This window comes from Pseudophryne corroboree, chromosome 9 (genome assembly GCF_028390025.1).
Source record: "Pseudophryne corroboree isolate aPseCor3 chromosome 9, aPseCor3.hap2, whole genome shotgun sequence".
Lineage (NCBI taxonomy): Eukaryota > Metazoa > Chordata > Amphibia > Anura > Myobatrachidae > Pseudophryne > Pseudophryne corroboree.
This window is the reverse complement of record NC_086452.1, coordinates 251,497,063-251,522,689: the sequence shown is the minus strand read 5'-3', so window position 1 is coordinate 251,522,689 and position 25,627 is coordinate 251,497,063. Positions and strand designations below refer to the sequence as shown.

General features: G+C 43.3%; 1 protein-coding gene across 2 annotated transcripts in view; it reads left to right on the top strand.

Moving 5' to 3' along the window:
- C9H1orf21 (chromosome 9 C1orf21 homolog) overlaps positions 1–25,627 on the top strand; it is a 222,978-nt gene that overhangs the window by 149,811 nt on the left and 47,540 nt on the right. For both annotated transcript variants that reach the window (XM_063940207.1, XM_063940206.1), the window contains exon 3: positions 15,337–15,431. In XM_063940207.1, coding sequence (XP_063796277.1) covers positions 15,337–15,431 — 95 coding nt within the window. The remainder of the gene's footprint in view (positions 1–15,336; positions 15,432–25,627) is intronic.

Sequence of the window (25,627 nt, the reverse complement as noted above, 5' to 3'; positions counted from 1 at the left end):
AAGCAGACTATTGCTCGTTGGATTTGTAGTACAATTCAGCTTGCACATTCTGTGGCAGGCCTGCCACAGCCAAAATCTGTAAAAGCCCATTCCACAAGGAAGGTGGGCTCATCTTGGGCGGCTGCCCGAGGGGTCTCGGCGTTACAACTTTGCCGAGCAGCTACTTGGTCAGGGGCAAACACGTTTGCTAAATTCTACAAATTTGATACCCTGGCTGAGGAGGACCTGGAGTTCTCTCATTCGGTGCTGCAGAGTCATCCGCACTCTCCCGCCCGTTTAGGAGCTTTGGTATAATCCCCATGGTCCTTACGGAGTTCCCAGCATCCACTAGGACGTCAGAGAAAATAAGAATTTACTTACCGATAATTCTATTTCTCATAGTCCGTAGTGGATGCTGGGCGCCCATCCCAAGTGCGGATTGTCTGCAATACTTGTACATAGTTATTGTTACAAAAATCGGGTTATTATTGTTGTGAGCCATCTTTTCAGAGACTCCTCTGTTATCATGCTGTTAACTGGGTTCAGATCACAGGTTGTACGGTGTGATTGGTGTGGCTGGTATGAGTCTTACCCGGGATTCAAAATCCTTCCTTATTGTGTACGCTCGTCCGGGCACAGTATCCTAACTGAGGCTTGGCGGAGGGTCATAGGGGGAGGAGCCAGTGCACACCAGGTAGTCCTAAAGCTTTACTTTTGTGCCCAGTCTCCTGCGGAGTCGCTAATCCCCATGGTCCTTACGGAGTTCCCAGCATCCACTACGGACTATGAGAAATAGAATTATCGGTAAGTAAATTCTTATTTTTCTCTTCCTTCTGCAAAATAATAATATTATTAATAATAATAATAATAATAATCATGCAACAGTTTATTAATTTTTTGGGGTGTTTGCTTAAAGGACCTGACGACTGATGTGGTCAGTGCCATTGACCAAACACATTGTCTCAGATGCCAGCTGCCACCAATTGTGCAAAAACGAATCTCTCTTTCTTAAATACAACTTCTGTATTTTATTGACACTTACTAAAATATGTGTGGACTTTGCAAAAATCGTATAGTGACTGAAATAATAATGCAAATGGCACATATAATAAACAATGCGAAGTACACAATAAATTGTCATTGGGTCATTGGACAAGGAAAAAATATCATTAGTGCAGTGGTGCAAGTAGAAAAAACGTCTTATAGGTACTGTGTGTGCGCGCCGAAGGGCGCGTGGCAAAAATTGGGTGAGCCAAATGCCACATGGGGTGTGGCCAATGAAAATTGGGGCATGGCCAATGAAAATGGGGGTGTGGTACACATATGGGGGAGGGGCAGATAAACATATGACCCCAATAGTGCCAGATACATGTTGCCCCACAGTGCCAGATACACATTGCCCCACAGTGCCAGATACACAAATGCCCCCAGAGTGCCAGATATACATTGCCTCACAGTGCCAGATACACAAATGCCCCCAGAGTGCCAGATACACAAATGCCCCCAGAGTGCCAGATATACATTGCTCACAGTGCCAGATATGCCCCCATTGCCAGATATGCACTCAGTGCCAGATATGCCCCCAGTGCCAGATACACATGTCCCCACAGTGCCAGATATGCCCCCAGTGCCAGATGCACATGTTCCCCCAGTGCCAGATATGCCCCCAGTGCCAGATACACATGTCCCCCCAGTGACCGATGTCCCCCCAGTGCCAGATATGCCCTCAGTGTCAGATATGCCCCCAGTGCCAGATACACATGTCCCCCGCAGTGCCAGATATGCCCACAGTGCTAGATACACATGTCCCCCCAGTGACAGATACACATGTCCCCCGCAGTGCCAGATATGCCCCCAGTGCCAGATACACATGTCCCCCGCAGTGCCAGATATGCCCACAGTGCTAGATACACATGTCCCCCCAGTGACAGATACACATGTCCCCCCAGTGCCAGATATGCCCCCAGTGCCAGATACACATGTCCCTTCCAGTGCCCGATATGCCCCCAGTGCCCGATATGCCCCCAGTGCCCGATATGCCCTCAGTGTCAGATAAGCCCCCAGTGCCAGATACACATGTCCCCCGCAGTGCCAGATATGCCCACAGTGCCAGATACTCATGTCCCCCAAGTGCCAGATATCCCCCCAGTGCCAGGTACACATTCCCCCCAGTGCCTGATATGCCCCCAGTGCCAGGTACACATGTCCCCCCAGTGCCAGGTATACATGCCCCCTTCCCCTGCTGCTCACCGCTGCTACTGCCGCTGGTGTCTTCATCCTGTGTGTGCGTGAGGAGAGGAGAGCGCGGCCTGCGCCTCTCCTACCCCTCAGTCGGTGCGGGTGTCACTGTCTTCCTTCAATTCAGCGCCATCCGTGAGCCAATCACAGCTCGCAGTCCGGCAGCCTTGACTGCCGGTCCGCGAGCTCTGATTGGCTCACGGACGGCGCTGAATTGAAGGAAGACACTGAGGGGCAGGAGAGCGAACGCTGCGCTCTCCTCCCCTCAAGCAGCAGCACAGGTGAGCAGCAGAGGGAGAGAGGGGAGCGGCGGCGAGTAGTGGCGGCCCGTCGGCATGGGTACGGTAATTGTACGCCGTACCCGCCCACTTGCACCACTGCATTAGTGTGACTCTCTCCCCAAGGCTAATACAGGTTGAGTATCCCTTATCCAAAATGCTTGGGACCAGAAGTATTTTGGATATCGGATTTTTCCATATTTTGGAATAATTGCATACCATAATGAGATATCATGGAGATGGGACTCAAGTCAAAGCACAGAATGCATTTATGTTTCATATACACCTTATACACACAGCCTGAAGGTCATTTTAGCCAATATTTGTAATAACTTTGTGCATTAAGCAAAGTCTGTACATTCACACAATTAATTTATGTTTCATTTACACCTTATACACACAGCCTGAAGGTCATTTAATACAATATTTTTAATAACTTTGTGTATTAAACAAAGTTTGTGTACATTGAGCCATCAAAAAGCTAAGGTTTCACTATCTCACTCTCACTCTGTATTTTGGAATATTCCATATTTCGGAATATTTGGATATGGGATACTCAACCTATATTACATTTGTGTCTCTGCACCTGGCCGAGTAGCCCAAGCACTGGAGGCTGCATGTTCTTCTATGCACCAGCGTTCTTTGGTGGAAGTTGGACAAATATTGTCATACACTCACCTCTGAATAGCCCCCAGTTACATCAATATGCATATTACACACTCACGGCAAATACCCTTTGTGCGAACACTCCTTTGCTGCTCAGTTACACCCACTCAGTCATAAGTTGAGATATATGTATGACTCCGAATTGCTCATAATTGCTCTAAGTTGCGTGTGCAGCCCCAACATATGCACTGATTGCTAGAAATCAGGTGATCAGATGAAATTGTGTGCAATTCTGTATAAAGGGGCAAGAATGATTATTTTGAACACTGTCACATTTCTGTTTCTTGCGGTCTTCAAATAGCCCAGGCCTCCATGGTCCCAAGGGCCAACTACATGTGGCTTCATTGGGATAAAAGTGTGACACATGCAATGGTGCACATATGGGGATCTATTGATATACTGAAGTGCTAATCATTACTTCGGTACATTAGCATATTAGCAAAGGTTGAAGTGTTTATTGATGGTATATTTAATTGATGGTCTAATTTTTGTTGTAACATAGGCCACCTGGTCTTTTGCACCGCAAAGCAATCCAAGGTTGACCACTTTATACTGTGCAACTTTGGTAGGGCTCACAGTGACACATAGGCAGTAATTCCTTGTAGGCCTCAGAGTGGAGCATATGCAGTACTGCGGCAGTCCTATCAGTCACCATTTGCACATGTGGTATTCAGCTGATATGCCATTACCAATATAGATTACCAACCTAAACCCCAATCTTACTGATGAGGCACACTGCTAGCTATACAGTAGCTACTACTGTTACCATGGCTAGCGCAGAGCTCTACAACAGATGCTCCTCTTATTGTTGCAAATCAGGGCTTTTGTTCAAAGCTTTTTCTGGAACTCAGAAATTCTGTTTCAAATGTGAATGCCGCGTGACTCAGTAGCGTTGAGCGTCTTTTTTGTGGGTTTTTTTTTCCATGTATATGTGTTTTAGACGCAAAGTAATGCGCAAGCAAGGATTAAAATGATATGCAGCATGCCTATATACTGGGTATGACTGTGGCTGCATTTGCATATAAAATGCTATGTAACGTGGCATTTCGGATGCAGATACAGCCGCAATTACATACGGAATGCCTCAAGAAAAAAAGAAAAAACAGACAGCGCTAGTAGATTTCTTATTAAAATATTTAATTCTTTATTTTTATCTAGATTTTTCTTTAGCTAAAATAGACCTTATTTCCCCCTACCTATAAATCTAATTCCACATTTCGCTTATATATATTTTATTAAAATTCTAGCCAATAATCAATAACACATCAATCATATATATATATATATACACACAATAACTCTGCTCTATGTAATTTATTCTTCAATGCATCACTGAAACAATTGGATACAAATGCAACAAATGTTTTCCTTCCAATACTAAAAAAGAAGGGGACTCCAACCTCTAAATTGATATTTAGTTGCTAATTCAGCATGAGTCAGAGACTTTGTTACTTTGTTGCTATACTGGAAGATAGCTGTTCCAATTCCTTCTTTATTATTAAAGGTGTTGAATTAAGTTCCCAAAACCACACTTTACTGACCACGACACTTTAAATTTCCTGATGGATTAGTGTATAAAAGCTGCTCCTTTTTGCTTAGAAAGTGTCACTAATTAAATAGCAGCAGTGTGTTAGTTGTTCATAAATTGATCTGCAGAGAAAGATACATGCTTTTCCTCAGAACAGAAATGAAAGTTCATGCAGCTCAGCTGGTATTTAACTGATTCAGTATATGTCAGAAGCCAATTACTTGCTGATAGATTGACGTGCAAAGGTATAAAATTGCTTTTGCTTAATGCGATGATACAAGTTCATGCACCTCAGCTGGTATTTAAAACATGGCCATGTTATATGAAAAAAGGTTACCACTTTTCCTCCTGGGTCGAAATTCTTTACTCACTCCCGGCTTCTTCAGTCGGATCCGACTGAAGAAGCCGCCGAGTGTGACAGGCGGGGAAACGCGTCTTGGTTTTACCTACCTATAAGCAGCTACCACGGTTTTACCTCAGTGTGCTGGGAAGAATCTTTAAGGATCTCCGGATAAGGCTTGCAAAAAGGCATTTGAGCACCAGAGCCGGGAGTGAGTAAAGAATTTCGACCCAGGAGGAAAAGTGGTAACCTTTTTTCATATAACATGGCCATGTTTTAAATACCAGCTGAGGTGCATGAACTTGTATCATCGCATTAAGCAAAAGCAATTTTATACCTTTGCACGTCAATCTATCAGCAAGTAATTGGCTGCTGACATATACTGAATCAGTTAAATACCAGCTGAGCTGCATGAACTTTCATTTCTGTTCTGAGGAAAAGCATGTATCTTTCTCTGCAGATCAATTTATGAACAACTAACACACTGCTGCTATTTAATTAGTGACACTTTCTAAGCAAAAAGGAGCAGCTTTTATACACTAATCCATCAGGAAATTTAAAGTGTCGTGGTCAGTAAAGTGTGGTCTTGGGAACTTAATTCAACACCTTTAATAATAAAGAAGGAATTGGAACAGCTATCTTCCAGTATAGCAACAAAGTAACAAAGTCTCTGACTCATGCTGAATTAGCAACTAAATATCAATTTAGAGGTTGGAGTCCCCTTCTTTTTTAGTATTGGAAGGAAAACATTTGTTGCATTTGTATCCAATTGTTTCAGTGATGCATTGAAGAATAAATTACATAGAGCAGAGTTATTGTGTGTATATATATATATATATGATTGATGTGTTATTAATTATTGGCTAGAATTTTAATAAAATATATATAAGCGAAATGTGGAATTAGATTTATAGGTAGGGGGAAATAAGGTCTATTTTAGCTAAAGAAAAATCTAGATAAAAATAAAGAATAAAATATTTTAATAAGAAATCTACTAGCGCTGTCTGTTTTTTCTTTTTTTCTTGAGTATATTGCATTAAGGGGGTAGAGAGGTCCCCCTATTTACAGCGAGCTGCTGGTAGATTTCTCTGAACGATTCTGTGGAAACGATATAGCATATACGTACGCATTTATTAATAAATTATCAACTAGCGCTAAGGGGCCACTTTATTGTGACATACGGAATGCCGCCTATCATTGTAATCCGTAAGCTGCTTAGGCGTCCTATTGCAGTACTTTACAACTAAGTCACATTTGTGTGTGAAAAAAAAAGTGCTCGTCACTACCGAGTCTCGCCACAGCATGGTGTGACTTGAAGGGCTGTTTAGCGGGACTGCAGCAAGGCTGTAAGAGGACACATCTGTATATACAGGAAGCCAACTGGCTATTCAGGTTGCTTAGCTAAACATCCACATATGGAAAGATTATCCTAATACCCCTGACTGTGCACACCAAATCCCCCAGGCAGGTTTCTTCTGGTAGTTCTCCAACAGGAATACTTTTGCTTAGATCATTTTAAATTGAAAGCTCAAATAGATCCATATTAATCAAAGATTCAGATACTAAGAATCATAGATGGATATTCTGTAACGAAACATCCTGTTTGGGCAACAGGTTTAGAACAATTTACTGTAACTAGTCTTTCCCACAAAACAAGTAGATAATTCTGCTGCTTTCTGGTATCTTATGTCAGTGTCCATGTATTCCCAGACAGAAGCATTAAAATAGGGGTAGCAATAAGGATATAGTGCAGCGTGACCTCCATGTGCTACGCCTCACAGTCACGGAAGTACGACCTGCTCAAGTGACCTGTATTCATAAAACCGGCTGTGTAATGGCATAATCAAAACTTAGGAAAATAATATATAAATGTCATAATTACTCCCAAAAATAAAAGTACTTGTGAAGTCATTTGGCCTGAGTCTGAGTCACACCCACCCGCAGTCATCCTTGCATCTTTTGCCGCAGTTGCGTCTGTGACTCTATGCTAATGGTGCTACAAAGCCCATCCCCAGGGTGCATATGTGCATCCGAATGTGCAAAGACTGACTGTCAGCGTCCATGGAGACTGAATTACCGATTGATGCTTCTTTAGCTGCATGGTCAGTAGCACCATCAAAACTTGTACCAGCCCTATGGCATGTGCAGTGTCCCTGTCTATGGTCTCCTATGTGAGTGGTTGAGCATCTCTGTACATAACCGCTGTCAGCGACACACACCTGCAGCATCACTGTGCATCTGTTTAGCCAATCCCTTATTACCGCCCAGTCACGTCCAGGGATGTCTCTTGCATTTCTGCTACTGTCCATCTAAATTTGTACTGTGCATCTATATGAACAATATCAGGATGAAAAAGATGTCTTCACTGCATCCGACATCGGCATTGCGTCTGTCGTGGGTCCACTGTGTGCGAGTAATCCTTGGGGTTAATAGACATTGAAGCAAAAAGTCTCTGTGTCCTGTCACATACAGTAGCTTCTTTTGTGTTTCAGAGATGCCTGGTGTCTCCCAGCCACAAGATAATATCAGCATGTCTCTTATGGTTTATGATGGAAATACATTTCTATTCTAAGTGCGGTGTGGAGCGCCGATCCTTTCCACAGTCTATGGAAACATTTTGAAAATTGCAACTAGGTCTTACATTGCTACTGGTCCATTCATTTATCCAATTATGGTTTATGCTGTGAATGCATTTATCAAAGCTACACCTTTCCATACCCTTACATAGTTGTACGAAGCACAAGCTACGTACAAAGTGTCATCTATAAATACCAGCCTGATTGGGCATATAGATAAATACATATATCTCTAAGGTTATCCATTTTTATTAACTGAGCATTGTGACTGTCATTGCCATGCCATTCAGTAGTGATTTATGTGTTCGTTTTAGTTTCCAGTACAGTATATCTAATTAAAATGACGTTGAAATTATGTTGTATTGTGGCATAAGTCATAGAGCAACTTTAAACAGACTGACACCTCAAAACCCATAGTAGGTGGATTTGTTATGATTAACTCTTTAACATATGCTGAGTCTCAGATGAGTATTAAGGCCAGATGCCTCCGCGACTGTTTTTCCGTATGGCTATGGCAGGCTACCTACTTCCTTTTGTGAAATCAAGGGTCTGTCTGTATATGGTGAGGACCCATATGCCTGCTTATCCTTGCCTCTGTTTTCATGTCTGCAGCGGTCATTAGTACCTAAATTTGCACCTGTATTATGCTGGGTGCAAAGATCCATCTGTAACAGATCTGGGGGTCTATTCATGAAGCAGTTAAAAGAGCAGAGAAGTTAGCCTGTGCAGAGTCGGCCCTAGGCAAGATTTTGGCTGGTGCCCCCTAGCACCGCCGATAGTTCCGCCTCTGTCTGACCCTGCACCTCTTTCCCAGCACACCATCACCCATAGCAGTCCTCATTTTAGTGTTCCTACCCCCTATATTTTATATATATATATATATATATATATATATATATATATATATATATATATAAAATATTAAATAGGAACAGTGTGCACATTCGGCGCACAGCCCATATAGGGCTGTGTTCTTGATGGGAAGGGGCTTGGCCACGCAATAGTATCCCCAATTCAAATTACACCACACAGTAGTGCAACTTTATTCACATTTTATCATGCGATAGTGTCCCTAATTCACGTTACATCACACATTAGTACCACTTTTCCTTATAAATGTTACTCCTCACAACAGTGCCCCTTATTCACATTACATCACACTAAATTGCCCCTTATTCACATTACACCACACCATGTTGCTCTGTATTCACATAAGACCACACAGTAGTGCCCTTTCTATATGTTACACCACACAGTAGAGCACCTTATACGCATAATGCCACACATTAGTAATGCCTTTACACATACAACACAGTAATGCCCCTTACACTTGACACACATTATTAATGCCCTTATAAACATAATGCACCTTACACATTATGCCATCCTTTATTAATGCCCTTATACATATAATGCCACAGATTAGTAATGCATTTATACACATAATACCACACAGTAATGCCCCTTACACATATGACACACATTATTGTCATTATGCCAACCTTTATTAATGCCCTTATACACATAATGGGCCTAATTCAGACCTGATCACTAGGGTGCGCTTTTTGCATCCCTGCGATCAGGTAGTTGCCGCCTACAGTGGGAGGGGGAAATTGCTGTGCAGGGGTGCGATCGCATGTGCAGGAGAGCTGCACAAACAGAAGTTTGTGCAGTCTCTGCACAGCCTAGGACTTGCTCTTCCAGTGTTTGATTGGGGCCGGAGCTGACGTCAGAAACCCTCCCTCCAAATGCCTGGTCCCTCCTGCGTTTCTCTGGACACTCCTTAAAAATGGTCAGTTGCCACCCACAAATGGCCTCTTCCTGTCCGTCACCTTGCGATCGCCCGTGCGATCGATTTTCTCGCACATCCCATCTCTGCTTGCCAATCCCCATGGCTGCGGACCGATGCACCTGCGCATTGCAGTGCATACCTGATCGCAGGCTGTATGAAAACGCAGCCTAGCGATCAGGTCTTAATTAGGCCCAATGTCCCTTACACATATGCCGCACATTATTAATGCCCTTATACACATAATGTGGGTCATTCCGAGTTGATCGCTAGCTGCATTCGTTCGCTGTGCAGCGATGAGGTAAAAAAACGCACTTGTGTGCATGCGTATGCGGCGCAATGCGCACGCGCAAAGTAATATTACAACGAACGATGTAGTTTCACACAAGGTCTAGCGAAGCCTTTTAGTCGCACTGCTGACCGCAGAATGATTGACATGAAGTGGGCATTTCTGGGTGTCAACTGACCGTTTTCAGGGAGTGTTCGAAAAAATGCAGGCGTGCCGGGAAAAACGTAGGCGTGGCTGGACGAACGCAGGGCGTGTTCATGACGTCAAAACAGGAACTGAACAGTCTGAAGTCATCGCAAGCGCTGAGTAGGTATTGAGCTACTCTAAAACTGCACAAAAAATTATGCTGCCGCTCTGCGATCCTTTCGTTCGCACTTCTGCTAAGCTAAAATACACTCCCAGTGGGAGGCGGCATAACGTTTGCACGGCTGCTAAAAACTGCTAGCGAGCGAACAACTCTGAATGACCACCAATGACACACATAATGTCCTTTTCACATATGCCGCACATTATTAATGCCCTTATACACATAATGACACACATAATGTCAGTTTCACATATGCCACACATTATTAATGCCCTTATACACATAATGACACACATAATGGGGATAATTCTGAGTTGATCGCAGCTTCAAGTTTGTTAGCAATTGGGCAAAACCATGTGCACTGCAGGGGAGGCAGATATAACATGTGCAGAGAGAGTTAGATTTGGGTGTGGTGTGTTCAATCTGCAATCTAAATTGCAGTGTAAAAATAAAGCAGCCAGTATTTACCCTGCACAGAAACAAAATAACCCACCCAAATCTAACTCTCTCAGCAAATGTTATATCTGCCCCCCTGCAGTGCACATGGGCCCTCATTCCGAGTTGTTCGCTCGCAAGCTGCTTTTAGCAGCTTTGCACACGCTAAGCCGCCGCCTACTGGGAGTGAATCTTAGCTTAGCAAAATTGCGAACGAAAGATTCTCAAAATTGCGAATAGAAATTTCTTTGCAGTTTCTGAGTAGCTCTGGACTTACTCTGCCACTGCGATCAGTTCAGTCAGTTTCGTTCCTGGTTTGACGTCACAAACACACCCAGCGTTCGCCCAGGCACTCCCCCGTTTCTCCAGCCACTCCCGCGTTTTTCCCAGAAACGGCAGCGTTTTTTCACACACACCCATAAAACGGTCAGTTTCCGCCCAGAAACACCCACTTCCTGTCAATCACATTACGATCACCAGAACGAAGAAAAAACCTCGTAATGCCGTGAGTAAAATTCCTAACTGCATAGCAAATTTACTTGGCGCAGTCGCAGTGCGAACATTGCGCATGCGCAATTAGCGGAAAATCGCTGCGATGCGAAGAAAATTACCGAGCGAACAACTCGGAATGACCACCATGGTTTTGCCCAACTGCTAAAAAATTTCCTGCTGCGATCAACTTGGAATTACCCCCAATGTCCATTTCACATATGCTGCACATTCTTAATGCCCTTATACACATAATGACACACACCATGTCCGTTTCACATATGCCACACATTATTAATGCCCTTATACACATAATAACACACATAATGTCCGTTTCACATATGCCGCACATTCTTAATGCATTTATACACATTTATATATTTATTATTTAATTATTAACAGTTTCTTTTATAACGCAGCAAATTCCGTTGCGCTTTACAACTGGACACAATGATAAGACAAAGTTGGGTAATAACAAACAGTTAGAGGTAGAAAGGCTCTGCTCACAAGCTTATAATCTATGGACACACACATGCCTCTTACACATATGCTGAACACTACTGCACAACCAACCTACCCGCACACAGCACTCACATGGCCGCTAACACTGTGATCTCTGCCTCTGCTTGGTTACAGATGTGTCCTCATACATTTTGACTCAATACGCCATGCAGCAGGAGATTCCTGGCATGAGTCAGCTGGCAGATCTGCTAACGTTGGGCACCTTTTTTGATGAAAATTAATCATATTTGCATTACTATGTGTCTAGGATGCACAAGCAGCATCTGCTGATTAAAATGATATGTGGCATGCCTATATTCTGTGTGTGACTGCAGCTGTATCTGAATACGAACTGCTACGTTACAGTGATTTCGAGAAATACACTGTAACGTAGCATAAGGTATGCAGATACAGCTGCGTTTAGGTTTAGTCTGTGGGACGAGGGTTAGGTTTAGGTACTCCCTAGGGAGGATTCGGGTTAGGCTGCAGGGGAGAGGGTTAGGTTGAGGCTGCGGGATGGGGAGTTAGGTTTGAGCACCACCGGGGTGGATTAAGTATAGACTCCGGGGGGGGGGGGGTGGATCTTAGGGGGCCAGGGGTGTAGGTAAGTATACTTACCTTCCCTCGTCAGGATTCTGATCATCGGGATGCTGCTGCCAGTATTCTGTCCACCGGCATCCCAAACGCTGGCAAATCAATCCCAAACCCTTTCAGCTACCCACTACTGCAAAACATTCCATGGGATCCACATATTTACAAATCAATTGACACTGTAATCGATCAAAATGATGTTACCAACTATAAAACATAGTTTTTAAATTCTTTGGAACCTCCAGGATTGCCACCCCAACTTAAAATAGGAGCTTCTATAATAATTCCAAGAAATTTAGAGCCACCTAAGCTCTGCAATAGTACAAGGCTAATAATAAAAGCTTTGCGGTCTCATGTCATTGAAGCACAAATACAAACTGGCTGTGGCAAAGGAGAAGACACTTTTATTCCTAGAATACCACTAACAACCTCTGAGATATCTTACAATTTAAAGACCTGATTCAGAGATGAATGCCTTCTGCTGTCAATCATCTTGCCCGCCGCTGTCAGTCACCTTCGAGGATGCAGCTGCAAGGAGAATGGTTGCACACACGCACTGCGGCCAGTGCACATGCGCATACCAGATGGAGGCAGCTGCTGCATCCATCTCTGAATCAACCCTTAAATGCTTCTCATTTCCAGTAAGATTAAGTTTTTCCATGTCGATCAATAAATCCCAGGGACGAACACTTAAAGTTGTTGGGTTCAACTACAAGATGACTGCTTATCCCATGATTAACTGTATTTAAGACGCTCTAGAGTAGGAACAGACACATCTTTTAGTATACTCTCCTTTCAAAAAACTTGCAATATTGTATAAAAGAAGTTCTATAAATTCTAATTTTACTTTAAACGTTATACTAAATTAGTGTAAGGTATTATATAAGTATTGGTACAAATATTAGCACTTTAAAAAAACATCCGAGTTCAGCTGGCATCCCACACGGCTGCCGAACTAGTATGAGATTGAGTGTTTGGGTGGCTCTGTCTTATTTTATGAATTGCCATACTAGCTATTAGTATGAGATCTTTTCTTTGGGGCTTGTTTTGTATACTTTCTAATGTCTGCATATGTTTTATTGGCACTGAAAGGTAATTTCCATATGTTTTAAAGCACATGGATAGACTGCACCCAATTCATTCAGAAGTGACGCTACTAGCAACTGCAAGATACATTGGGGTCTATGTACTAAGTCTTGGAGAGTGATAAAATGGATGGAGATAAAGTACCAGCCAATCCGCTCCTAACTGCCATGTTACAGGCTGTAGGGGTCATTCAGACATGCAGCGGTCGCAGTCTGAAACCCTTTGGGGAGTGTGCTAGCGGGCGCACCCCGTGAAGCCCAGTGAGATGCGAAAGCATCTCAGGGCTGGGGGGGGGGGGGAGGGCTCTTCGATCAGATCTGAATGACCCCCTGTATTTGAGTAGTTAGCATCTGGTTGGTTGGTACTTTATTTCCATCCACTTTATCTCTCCAAAGCGAAGTACATAGACCCCATTATCTCTTTGTGGAGCAGGTCAAGTTCTGTAAAGAAATATCTGTAACTCTACTTGTTACTCATAAAATAATGAACCAGCATGGTTTTAACTTTATGCTTAGACCCTTTTGGAAATTGTCTCTGTTCTCAACATGGAAAGCATGGGTACTTTGTATTCCATCTGAAACATGCTGCTGTTTTCTTATTGTAAGGCTGTATACTTGAGGGCCATTTTACTGCCATTATTATTACGTTGCCATGTCTGAGTTCCTTACTAAATTAGTCTTTAAGTCTAATTTTCACAACCTACTGTAGTATTAATTCCACTTCAGCCTTCCTTTCTGGGCATATATCAGTATGGTATCCGTTAAGATGGTTGACGGTCATTAGGTCAGCCACTATTTGTCGACATTGCCATGGTCGACATGGACACATGAACATAGTCAACATATGACAGGTTAGAAAGGAACTCGGACACCATTTCATGTGTTGACCTGTCATGTGTCGAACATTTCACGCGTCGACCATGTGTCCATGTCAACCATGTCAATGTCGACCATTAGTGGTCGACCTAATGACTGTCGACCTTAACATGGTCGACCATTCATACCGGAACCTATCAGTACATGTGTCATGCACAGAAGTATGGATAAAACATGGTTACATTTTATGTTGCTGCCCATTGACCAGAATTGTGCTACTGTCTTTTCCATTCCATTATACACTTGCATGTCCTTTCCTTTTCCAAGTCTCTTGTGGTATAGTTTCATCAGCAGAAACTGTTTACATGTAAATGTGATCTTCTGTACCGCTTTTGTAATGTATCCCACATTCCTTTTACAATGTTTGTTTTTTATCTTATGTGAATTAGCTGGTCATCCTCAACTAATATTGTTATGAAGGATTGCACTTTTTTGTCTTTCTTATGTCATCAGTTATTATTAAGTTCTGGTATGTCTGTAGTTAAAACATCCCAAAAGTTATTTCTGGATATTCGTATCTCAACCTTAAATTTCCATAAATTTCCATCATTTCCATTACTCAGTTTAGCCATTTTTATTTTGTTCTCTGTGCTTCTGGCTATTTACTATGCTCCCTTAAAGTAGTGTTGATGTACAAACATCAAGCACACAGGAAAGATGGTGGGATAAACTTTTTTGTGACCAGTACATATAAAAGTTTATAAAGTAGCATATAGGATTAACCGACAAGTAGCTTTCTGAGCAATAATGTAGTTGTTGCCATACTACAGAAAAAACAGTAATGTGTTCTTGTCTGTCCATGCGATATTGTTCCAGAAGTCTTATGTTTCATTTAGATGTAACTTTGCAAACCCAAACCTGCACCATTCTGCAATGTCTTTTATTTTGGTTGTTGGTTTTTTTTGTTTGTTTTTTGGAGGGATGGGGGGATGGGGGCTCCAGTGAAGTTATCTCCTCACTACCCAACTTGAATATTTAGAGGCCTATTTAACAATAATTGCGTACTCATTGTGGTCTGGGAACGATATTAGTGCTCAGAGTCGCATTGTAGTTTGCAATTACATCGGGCAGATGTATTAATGGACTCCGAAAGGAGCAATTCCTGCGATGTTTTCAGTATGGTATCGGGATTCATGCACATGCGTTGTCCTGCTGACCATGCTTGCGTGACCCCCATTGCCGGGGGAACCTTCTATTGGAGAAATTTTGATCTGTAGCCCATAGGCTACAATGGGCTAATGCCATCTTCAGATGGCGTTAGCTGCGAGGGAAAAGCTTGGGAATGCTTCACATTGATGGCTTGCATCAATTCAGAACAATACACAGGATCCAAGCAAATAATAATATTACTATTCTGTTTCATTAACAGATGAATACAGGATCAAACCAGTTGAAGAAGTCAAGTACATGAAAAATGGGGAAGAGGAAGAACAGAATATTGTATCGAGAAACCAAGAAAATTTGGTAGGTGTCCAAAGCAGTATGAGAGAGGATGGATTACCCTATCCATTGACACATTTGCTACTGGGAATAAAATCTCAAAATGATTATTTACTAAGCCTTGGCTGGAGATAAAGTGGAGGAAGATAAAGTACCAGTCAATCACTATCTATCTGCCATGTCACAGGCTGGGTTTGAAAAATGACAGTTAGGAGCTGATTGTCTGGTACTTGATCTGCATCCACTTTATCTCCATCCAAGGCTTAGTAAATACACCCTAAGTATCTTGTTATCTACTAATATGTTTAGATGTACATTCTGAAACACTGATTGTTAAATTACAGCATATCGCATAAAATATGGGTGATTTCCTGAGAAATCATTTCCTCGTCAAATGTATTATTTGAAGTATACCTTATGGAAACATGACTACGGTGTGAACAAAAGCTAGAAGATTTCTCTATAAAGTGTCTGTGTATCATTGGCGGGCCAGTGCATCGCTGTATATCGCAGAGATACAGAATGCGGTTTCAAAGCTACTTATCAATCTGGAGAGCCTCACTTGGGGGCCGATGTGTCAAACCTTCTAAAGAGGTCAAGCGGAAGAGTTGCCCATATAAACCATAGTATGTACTAGATAAATGATAGAATCTGATTAATTGCTCTGGGCAACACCTCCACTTCTCTGTAGAACGTTTGATACATGGGCTCCTTGGTACCTATAGCACACATGGTGGATCATCTGCACAGCTGCTTTATCATTCTTACCTTAATGAGATATGACTCCACTTCTTCGTGAGTTAGTTAAATATTTGTTTAATAATGTGTGCCTGAGTTTTTGCTACACAGCTCGGTAACTGACATGTTTTCCTATTTTTGCAAACACAGGGAAAAATAACATATTTATAATCTGTAAACTTTCATTGACTCTACTCAGTCTTTTCTGATTCACACCAATGTTATGATCTAATTTGGCCTTTTCACTGATGATGTTATTTAACCTATACACCTTTCACTTCGCAAAAATAACCTGGCATATTGTCATCCCTAGTTCCAGCTATTTGGTGAGGGACAGGATTCGTTTTTGTTTGTCCACATAGTTTTGACTGACAGCCACCAGCTTAGGTTTTGCCTATTACATTGAACTGATTCTGTACCACCAACCCGGGGCACCCCTGCAAGTGCCCTGTTACACCCCAGAGTACCATGGCGCCCAGTTTGGGAACCACTGATTTAACTAAAACTTCTAATTCTGCCAATAACCCAGCATTGAAATACGTCTTCAATGGGTGTGCAGTAATTATGTTGACAATAAGGATGTCAACATGGACAATATTTTGATAGTCAAAATGTCAACATTCATCGTGTCAACATGGACATAATGTCAACATTTTCATACCATTGACATTGTGAATGTCCACAGTTCATTTGTGGGATACGGTCATTAAGTCGACCACACTTAGGTCGACCACTATTGGTCGACATGCATTGGTTTAACATGGTCACTAGGACATGCGGTTTTCAATTTTTTAAAAACTTTTTCATACTTTACGATCCACGTGAACTACGATTGGGAATAGTAACCTGTGCCGAGTGCAGCAAGGCACCTTGCCCAAAGCATGGCGAGCGAAGCGAGCCATTTGAGGGGACACGGTGCACTAATTGGGGTTCACCGTCACTTTATGAAGAAAACTACACCAAAAAAGTAAGAGAGCTCGTGTCGACCCTTTTCCATGTCGACCTTGTTCATGTTGACCTAATAACCATGACGACCTAGTGACCATGTCGACCAATAGTGGTCCACCTAATGACTCATACCCCCATTTGTTAGGCTCCAGAGGTGGGGCTGCAGTGCTGACTTTAGCCTAACCCAGTGGTGGCTCCAGGGGTGAGGCTGCACACAGTCCAAAATTCAAATAAGGGAGCCACACCAATTGCCAGTGAGTCCCGGCCGGCAATGTTTGGAATGGCAGTTGGTGTGCCTCTCCGGATCCTCTAGTTTTCCTTTATTGGAAAAAAGAAGAATTGTTACCTTTACAAGAAGATCCTTCTTCGCATAAAAAAACGGTCCTTGCATAGGGGTAAAAAAGGTGAGAAGAACTTCAAACCTGGGGTACAATAAGCACCAACGCGTTTCGGATTCACTATCCTTCCTCAAGGTGTATCATGGAACAAGCCCAGTCGGCCATTTATACCTCCTGACCTGTCCATGTGATTGTAACTACCAATCAGAATCCATTGGTACAAAACACATAGATAACTATACAATGTCTTTTTTCACATGCTACTATGCATATATAAAATACAACTTTCCTCATTTACTAAGCATCCAAAAATAGCAAAAAACACATTTTATATTAAAATCCAAATTTAATTGGTAATCATGGGTATAAGTGGTGGATTACTGGAACAACAATCACAACATAGCGTCCCATATTAAAACTTAAGTCCAATCCGGATTTCCATGTCCATATTTGTTTAAATTCCCAGCCACGGTAAATCCCGCAATTCCTATCTCTGATCATCTATAATACATTGCGGCACAACAAGCTTTATTGTTCTTCAGGGTTTCCAAACTGGTTGTCATAGTTACCGCACATCTGCGGTCTCTCCTATCTGTTGTACCGTCTTCTATCAAAAACCGGAAGTCACGGCAACGAGTTTCCGGTGTGTGGAACACAAACAGGAAGTCACGGTCATTCCAATGGAACGCATTGCATCACTTTATAATCCAATCATTTGTTGTTAAAAACAAACTCATGCAAAGGAAATCAAACATCAAAAATGAGTGACATAGAGGGTCATTCCGAGTTGATCGCTAGCTGCATTTGTTTGTAGCGCAGCGATCAGGCTAAAAAATGGAAGTTCTGCGTATGCGGCGCAATGCGCATGCGCGATGTACGGGCACAACGAATGATGTCGTTTTGCACAGGGTCTAGCGATGCATATCAGTCGCACTGGTTGCCACTGATTGACATGAAGTGGGCATTTCTGGGTGGCAACTGACCGTTTTCAGGGAGTGTTTGGGAAAACGCAGGCGTTGCTGGCGGAATGCTGGGCGGGTTTGTGACGTCAAATCTGGAACTGAATAGGCTGAAGTGATCGCAAGCGCTGAGTAGGTTTTGAGCTACTCTGAAACTACACAAATTTTTTTTGCATGCGCTCTGCGATACATTCGTTCGCACTTCTGCTAAGCTAAAATACACTCCCAGTGGGCGGCAGCATAGCGTTTGCACGGCTGCTAAAAATTGCTAGCGAGCGATCATCTCGGAATGACCCCCATAGTTCTTTGTTAATCCTTGTTTGTTTATATAACAACCTGTATCTTTCTGTAATCACCATTCTCCCCCATCGCTTGTTAAAATCATTCAAACCCCTAACTAAACTAGATCATAACTTTCATTTCAACTCTGCATTGAGTCCCCTGGGATCAAGGGTCCTCAGTTTGTATATAGTCCTCATTTCAGCTTTTGCCAATTTAGTTTCACCATCATTAGTTCTCCAATTTGAGTTTATGTATTTTATCTCGCGAAAACTAACTAGATGTTCAATGTTACAGTTATGAACCTTTTTGAAATGCAAGGAAACATGAGTTACCAGTCCTTTTTTTACATTTCGGACATGTTCCGTCATGCGTGTCTTCAACGTGCGGGTTGTTCATCCCACATATTATGAGCCGCACGAACATTCCAAGAGGTATATACAGTTTATTGTATTGCATGAAACAAAATCCTTTATATTGTAGGTTTTATTAGTTTGAGTAGATCTATATTGAGTGATTTTACTTTCTTTGCTTCTCTGGGTATGGCATATTATACATGTGCCACACCTGTAAAAGCCCTTTAATACATTTCTGGTTAACATCTTAGGTGCTGTCACCACACTTTTCACAACACGTCCTTTTAAGTTGGTCCTGTAATTTATGGGCTTGCTCCGAATATACCTCTGCATCAGTACAGTTCCTTCTAATTCTTTGGAACTGACTGATTGGGATGCTTTTTAGCCAATTACTGTGATGATTACTAGTATAATCAATAAAAGAGTTGCAGTCTGTGGCTTTAATGTAGTTACTGGTCTTGATTGTGCCATTATCAACATATATTCTTAGATCCCAATCAGTCAGTTCCAAAGAATTAGAAGGAACTGTACTGATGTAGAGGTATATTGGGAGCAAACCCATAAAATACAGAACCAATTTAAGGAGAAAGGCTATAATACTAAGATAGTTTAATCAACTATGGAGGATAGTGGTAGTAGTAATCGAACTAAAATGTTAACAAAGGTGTCCTATGGGAAGAAAAAGCTTATGTCTGAATTCCCATTCATTACGGGTTATAATAGTCAACACAGACAAATAGAACAAATAGTAAGACACCACTGGTCTATTTTAGGCAAGGATCCAATGTTGAAAGACTACATATCTGAGGTACCCAGATTTATTTATAGGAGAGCAAAAAATCTAAAAGAAAGTTTTGTGCTAAGTGTGGTGACAGCACCTAAGATGTTAACCAGAAATGTATGAAAGGGCTTTTACAGGGACGGCACATGTATTATGTGCCGTACCTGCAGGGGCAGATTGGCCCACCAGGACACCATGACAGATTCCGATGGGCCGGTCCCAAATCCTCCTCAGCCAGGCCGATTCACACTCAGGCTGGGCTGGCTCACACTCCTTCCAGTACTTGCGGTTCATTGGAACGCAATCCTGAAGTTACGCTAGATAGGACTTCCGTGTGCCGCTAGCCATGAAAAGCAGTGAAGCTGTTCTACCAACAGGGGACCTGGAGAAAGTTAACCAGCCCAGCAGCATCCTCTTTCTGGCCCCGGCCAAAGGTCTCTTCAATGAGCCTGGCCCGGGAGCAGCAGCATAGCAATGGTCGGAGCCGAGTTCACTACACCCACCGCCACCCTAGCGCCCGCACTCTCACTGAACTGGCCAGAGCGGCAACTGAGCACTGAAGGAGACCCATCAGAGAGGTTATTTTTAATTACATTATTTACATTATCATGATGGTGTAAGGGTTAGGGCGTCCCCGGTCACAGTGTATGGTTTGGGGACTGGACAGGAGCTGGATGTACCTTGTTCTCAGGATGCCACCTGTTCAGGCAGCACTTAAAGCCAGCCCTGGGACAATTTCTATGCAAAGTCCTTCAGCCCCACAGCTGCCCAATGTCTGTCCATGATGATGGGCCCATTTATGTAATGTGGTGGCTATGTATGCAATGTGGTGCTATTTGTGTAATGAGATGAGATACGTGTAATGTGGTGCTATTCGTATAATGCGGTGCTATACCTGTATTGTGATGCTATTCGTGTAATGTGGTGCTATTCGTGTGATGTTGTGCTATTTATGTAAATAATGTGGTGGCTATGTATGTAATCAGGGGCGGATTGGCCACTTGGGCAGATTCCGCTGCGCGGGTCCCGTGTCTGTGTTTCACTACTTGTTTGTGCTCCCTCCCTGTACTGTGCTGTATGTAGTGTGTGCTCCTCCTCCCTGTACTGTGCTGTATGTAGTGTGTGCTCCTCCTCCCTGTACTGTGCTGTATGTAGTGTGTTCTCCTCCTCCCTGTACTGTGCTGTATGTAGTGTGTGCTCCTCCTCCCTGTACTGGGCTGTATGTAGTGTGTGCTCCCTCCCTGTACTGTGCTGTATGTAGTGTGTGCTCCTCCTCCCTGTACTGTGCTGTATGTAGTGTGTGCTCCCTCCATGTACTGTGCTGTATGTGGTGTGTGCTCCCTCCCTGTACTGTAGTGTGTGCTCCTCCTCCCTGTACTGTGCTGTATGTAGTGTGTGCTCCCTCCCTGTACTGTGCTGTATGTAGTGTGTGCTCCTCCTCCCTGTACTGTGCTGTATGTAGTGTGTGCTCCTCCTCCCTGTACTGTGCTGTATGTAGTGTGTGCTCCCTCCCTGTACTGTGCTGTATGTAGTGTTTGCTCCCACCCTGTACTGTGCTGTATGTAGCGTGTGCTCCCTCCATGTACTGTGCTGTATGTAGTGTGTGCTCCCTCCCTGTACTGTGCTGTATGTAGTGTGTGCTCCTCCTCCCTGTACTGTGCTGTATGTAGTGTGTGTTCCTCCTCCCTGTACTGTGCTGTATGTAGTGTGTGCTCCCTCCCTGTACTGTGCTGTTTGTAGTGTGTGCTCCCTCCCTGTACTGTGTTGTATGTAGTGTGTGTTCTCCCTCCCTGTACTGCGCTGTATGTAGTGTGTGCTCCCTCCCTGTACTGTGCTGTATGTAGTGTGTGCTCCTCCTCCCTGTACTGTGCTGTATGTAGTGTGTGTTCCTCCTCCCTGTACTGTGCTGTATGTAGTGTGTGCTCCCTCCCTGTACTGTGCTGTATGTAGTGTGTGCTCCTCCTCCCTGTACTGTGCTGTATGTAGTGTGTGTTCCTCCTCCCTGTACTGTGCTGTATGTAGTGTGTGCTCCCTCCCTGTACTGTGCTGTTTGTAGTGTGTGCTCCCTCCCTGTACTGTGTTGTATGTAGTGTGTGTTCTCCCTCCCTGTACTGCGCTGTATGTAGTGTGTGCTCCCTCCCTGTACTGTGCTGTCTGTAGTGTGTGCTCCCTCCCTGTACTGTGCTGTATGTAGTGTGTGTTCTCCCTCCCTGTACTGCGCTGTATGTAGTGTGTGTTCTCCCTCCCTGTACTGCGCTGTATGTAGTGTGTGCTCCCTCCCTGTACTGTGCTGTATGTAGTGTGTGCTCCTCCTCCCTGTACTGTGCTGTATGTAGTGTGTGCTCCCCTCCCTGTACTGTGCTGTATGTAGTGTGTGCTCCCTCCCTGTACTGTGCAGTATGTAGTGTGTGCTCCCCTCCCTGTACTGTGCTGTATGTAGTGTGTGCTCCCTCCCTGTACTGTGCTGTATGTAGTGTGTGCTCCTCCTCCCTGTACTGTGCTGTATGTAGTGTGTGCTCCCTCCCTGTACTGTGCAGTATGTAGTGTGTGCTCCCTCCCTGTACTGTGCTGTATGTAGTATGTGCTCCCCTCCCTGTACTGTGCTGTATGTAGTGTGTACTCCCTCCCTGTACTGTGCTGTATGTAGTGTGTACTCCCTCCCTGTACTGTGCTGTATGTAGTGTGTGCTCCTCCTCCCTGTACTGTGCTGTATGTAGTGTGTGCTCCCTCCCTGTACTGTGCAGTATGTAGTGTGTGCTCCCTCCCTGTACTGTGCTGTATGTAGTGTGTACTCCCTCCCTGTACTGTGCTGTATGTAGTGTGTGTTCTCCATCCCTGTACTTTGAAACCTATATGGTTAAAAAAACAGGTGTTTGTAGATTAAAGGCTTGACTGCAATGTCAGTAGACACTGAAAGTGGGCATATCAGTCCTTGAATAGTCAGACGTACGGATGTACATATGGGAAGGGCATTGTAGCAGCATATGCATAAAGTCGCAGGTAAACATTAGCATAACGTAAAGCAAAGGAGGCGCCAACTGTGTCTATCTCAGAATATGGACCCCGCCCTCTTGACAGACCCCACCCCCTCAACAGACTTCGCCCCCATTAGGGCTGCTTCCATAAATTTCCCGGGCTGGTGTTCAATCCCAATCCGCTCCTGCGTACCTGTAGAAGCAAAGAAAGTAAAATCACTCAATATAGATCATCTCAAACTAATAAAACCTACAATATAAAAGATTTTGTTTCATGCAATACAAAAAAACATATATACCTCTTGGAATGTTCGTGCGGCTCTCAACACTGCTTTCAGATCGCAATGCCGGGTTGCACCCGTGTTTGGAAACGGATCCCTTTTGGGTGTGACCCAACAATGGACCCTTTCACACTGACTTTCTGACCCGGTAATATGCCAGGACGGGTTGCCATCGGGGGTGTAAATGGTGGCGACAACGGGGGCGGTGCTGGGAGATGAGATCATCTCCACGCCGCCTCTACCTATACTGTGAATGGGTCCCTGGTCGCATCGACCCAGCACCCTGTTCACACTGCACCTGACCTGGTAATAACCCAGGAATAACCCTTCTTTATTCCCAGGTTGAAATACCTGGTCAGGCGACCCAGGAATTCAGGACTGACCCCTGTTACGCCGCACAGCAACCTGTGACGACCTGAGTATGTACCGGGTCGATACAGAGTTATTTGTGCGGTGTGAAAGGGGTTTAAACTTTGTTAAAAATGTAAAGATAGGTTAATGGAGGAAATCCTAGAGTTTGTTAATGCAGCCCTTAAGGGTTAAGGTGCAATATTTAGATTGTACTTTTCATCTTAAAAGGGACAATTTGTCATCCCAAATGTAGTCCATTCTGGCTTATATACTGGAGAGAGCCAGATCAGGACAAACCTACCTGATATTCTTCCTTTTACCACTTCATCTAACTACAATGCAGCTACCTTGCCTTTTCCATACCTCCACCAGCTTATATACTGGTCGCAGACAGTTCCCGATTAGGGAACAACAAACTTCTCTGTGTTTTCAGCTGACATTAGTTTTGCCAGTTGTTCAGTTTCACAATCTGGATTTCTAGATGAGCAACTTTCTCTCCTTGCACAGCTATATTCACCCTCCGACAGCTGTTCCCAAAATGCATACATGGCACAATATGTAATCATGCAACACGTAATGCCTACAAGCTGGGGATGCTTATTCTAAATTGAAAGTACCAAGTATTAATTAACTAAAACTAATTTTGCTGTAGGAGTGGAGATAGTACTGGGTAATAATAGAACTTTATTAATCAGCGGCTTAGCAATAAAAGGACAGAGGTACTGTAGCAACTGCTGCTGAGCTCAAAAACTCGGGGGCACAGCTGTGACTAACATTTTTCACAGGCTTCAAATGATTTGTTTCTCTCCATTTCCTTGTGACCATATAGGGGCTTTTAGCTATACCACTATTTTCATAAAAATATGTTTAGTGTAAGGTTATTTAAATTGAAAAATATCTAGTACAGATTTTTCTAGAATTTTGGGCAACTATCTACGTACAGTTTTAATGAGAGAGATGATAAACTAGAACAAGTAACCCTTTTTTTTTTTAAAACACATTTTTATTCAAGATTTTCAAAGTACAGAGAGATATAAAACACTACAAAAAGAAGAATAATGCTCGATATGCGAGTACTGCAATTATACAGAAAAACATAACGAGGTATAAAACGATGCAGCATTATAAATGTACAAAAGAGCTTCCCCGGATCAAAAGAGCAAGGCACATAAAGCTCAGGGTGAGGTAAAAGGGAAATCTGGAAGACTAGATTAATGAATACTAAAACTCCCCTGGATACAATACTCGAAGGCCCATTTCAGAAAAGAGGCAAAGAAAAATAACATCTATCCTCCGGACTGTGATGGAGAAGCCTAGAGAAAAATAATATAATATACCTCAAAAGGGGAGGGGGGGAGTGTCCCGCAACATTCCTGTGTACTTAACGAGTGTAATCAGAGATCAGAAAGAAAGAAAGGATTGTCACAGGGAGAAAGAAAGAAGTAGAGGAGAAAGAGGAAAGGGATGGGGTAGGGAAGGGAGGGGAGGGGGCATTCGGACGACGATCCCTCTGAACCACTCTCCAGTGCCCTCACAGACAACACCCGACCACCAGTCAGGGATATATTCGCGACTAGGAATGGAACTAGGAAATGAGTAAATGATATATATATATGATGTTTTATAAGTGTTGTTCAAAAATGTTGTCGCCATCAGAGCCATGGGGTCGGGGGAGTGCCCGCAGGACATAGTGGGGGGCAAAGATTTAATGTAGTGGGAAAGTTGTGCATAGGAAAAAGCATACACCATAAGACTCTTCCCAATAGGAAAAGGGGAGTAGCCGGCCTCCCGGGTCAAATACCTGGGAGGTGCTGCGTAATCCTCGTAGTTTAAGTCTATGGAAATGAGTGCTATGGAGGCCCGGAAGGAACATAGGGTTCCCCCAGAGCGGTATCCATTTAAAGTTCATAGGGTTCCTACCCATCCGTTTGCTAGAGGCCCACCAGGCATCATACGTGTCCTTAAAATAAGGGTTAGAATATAGTCCAGAAGGCAATTTCGTTTTAGGGGTAAGTAACAGTGCTCCCGGGGCATAAGGTGCAAGTAGAGCACAGTCTAACTCGTAGTCCGTATATAGATTCGTCTCCAACTGCCAGTCCAGCATATATCGGAAGAACAAAGCACGTGAGTACTGGAGTAAATCAGGAAAACCCCAACCGCCGCTAGTCTTGGGCAATTGGAGTTTTTGTCTAGAAATTCTGGGTTTTTTGGATC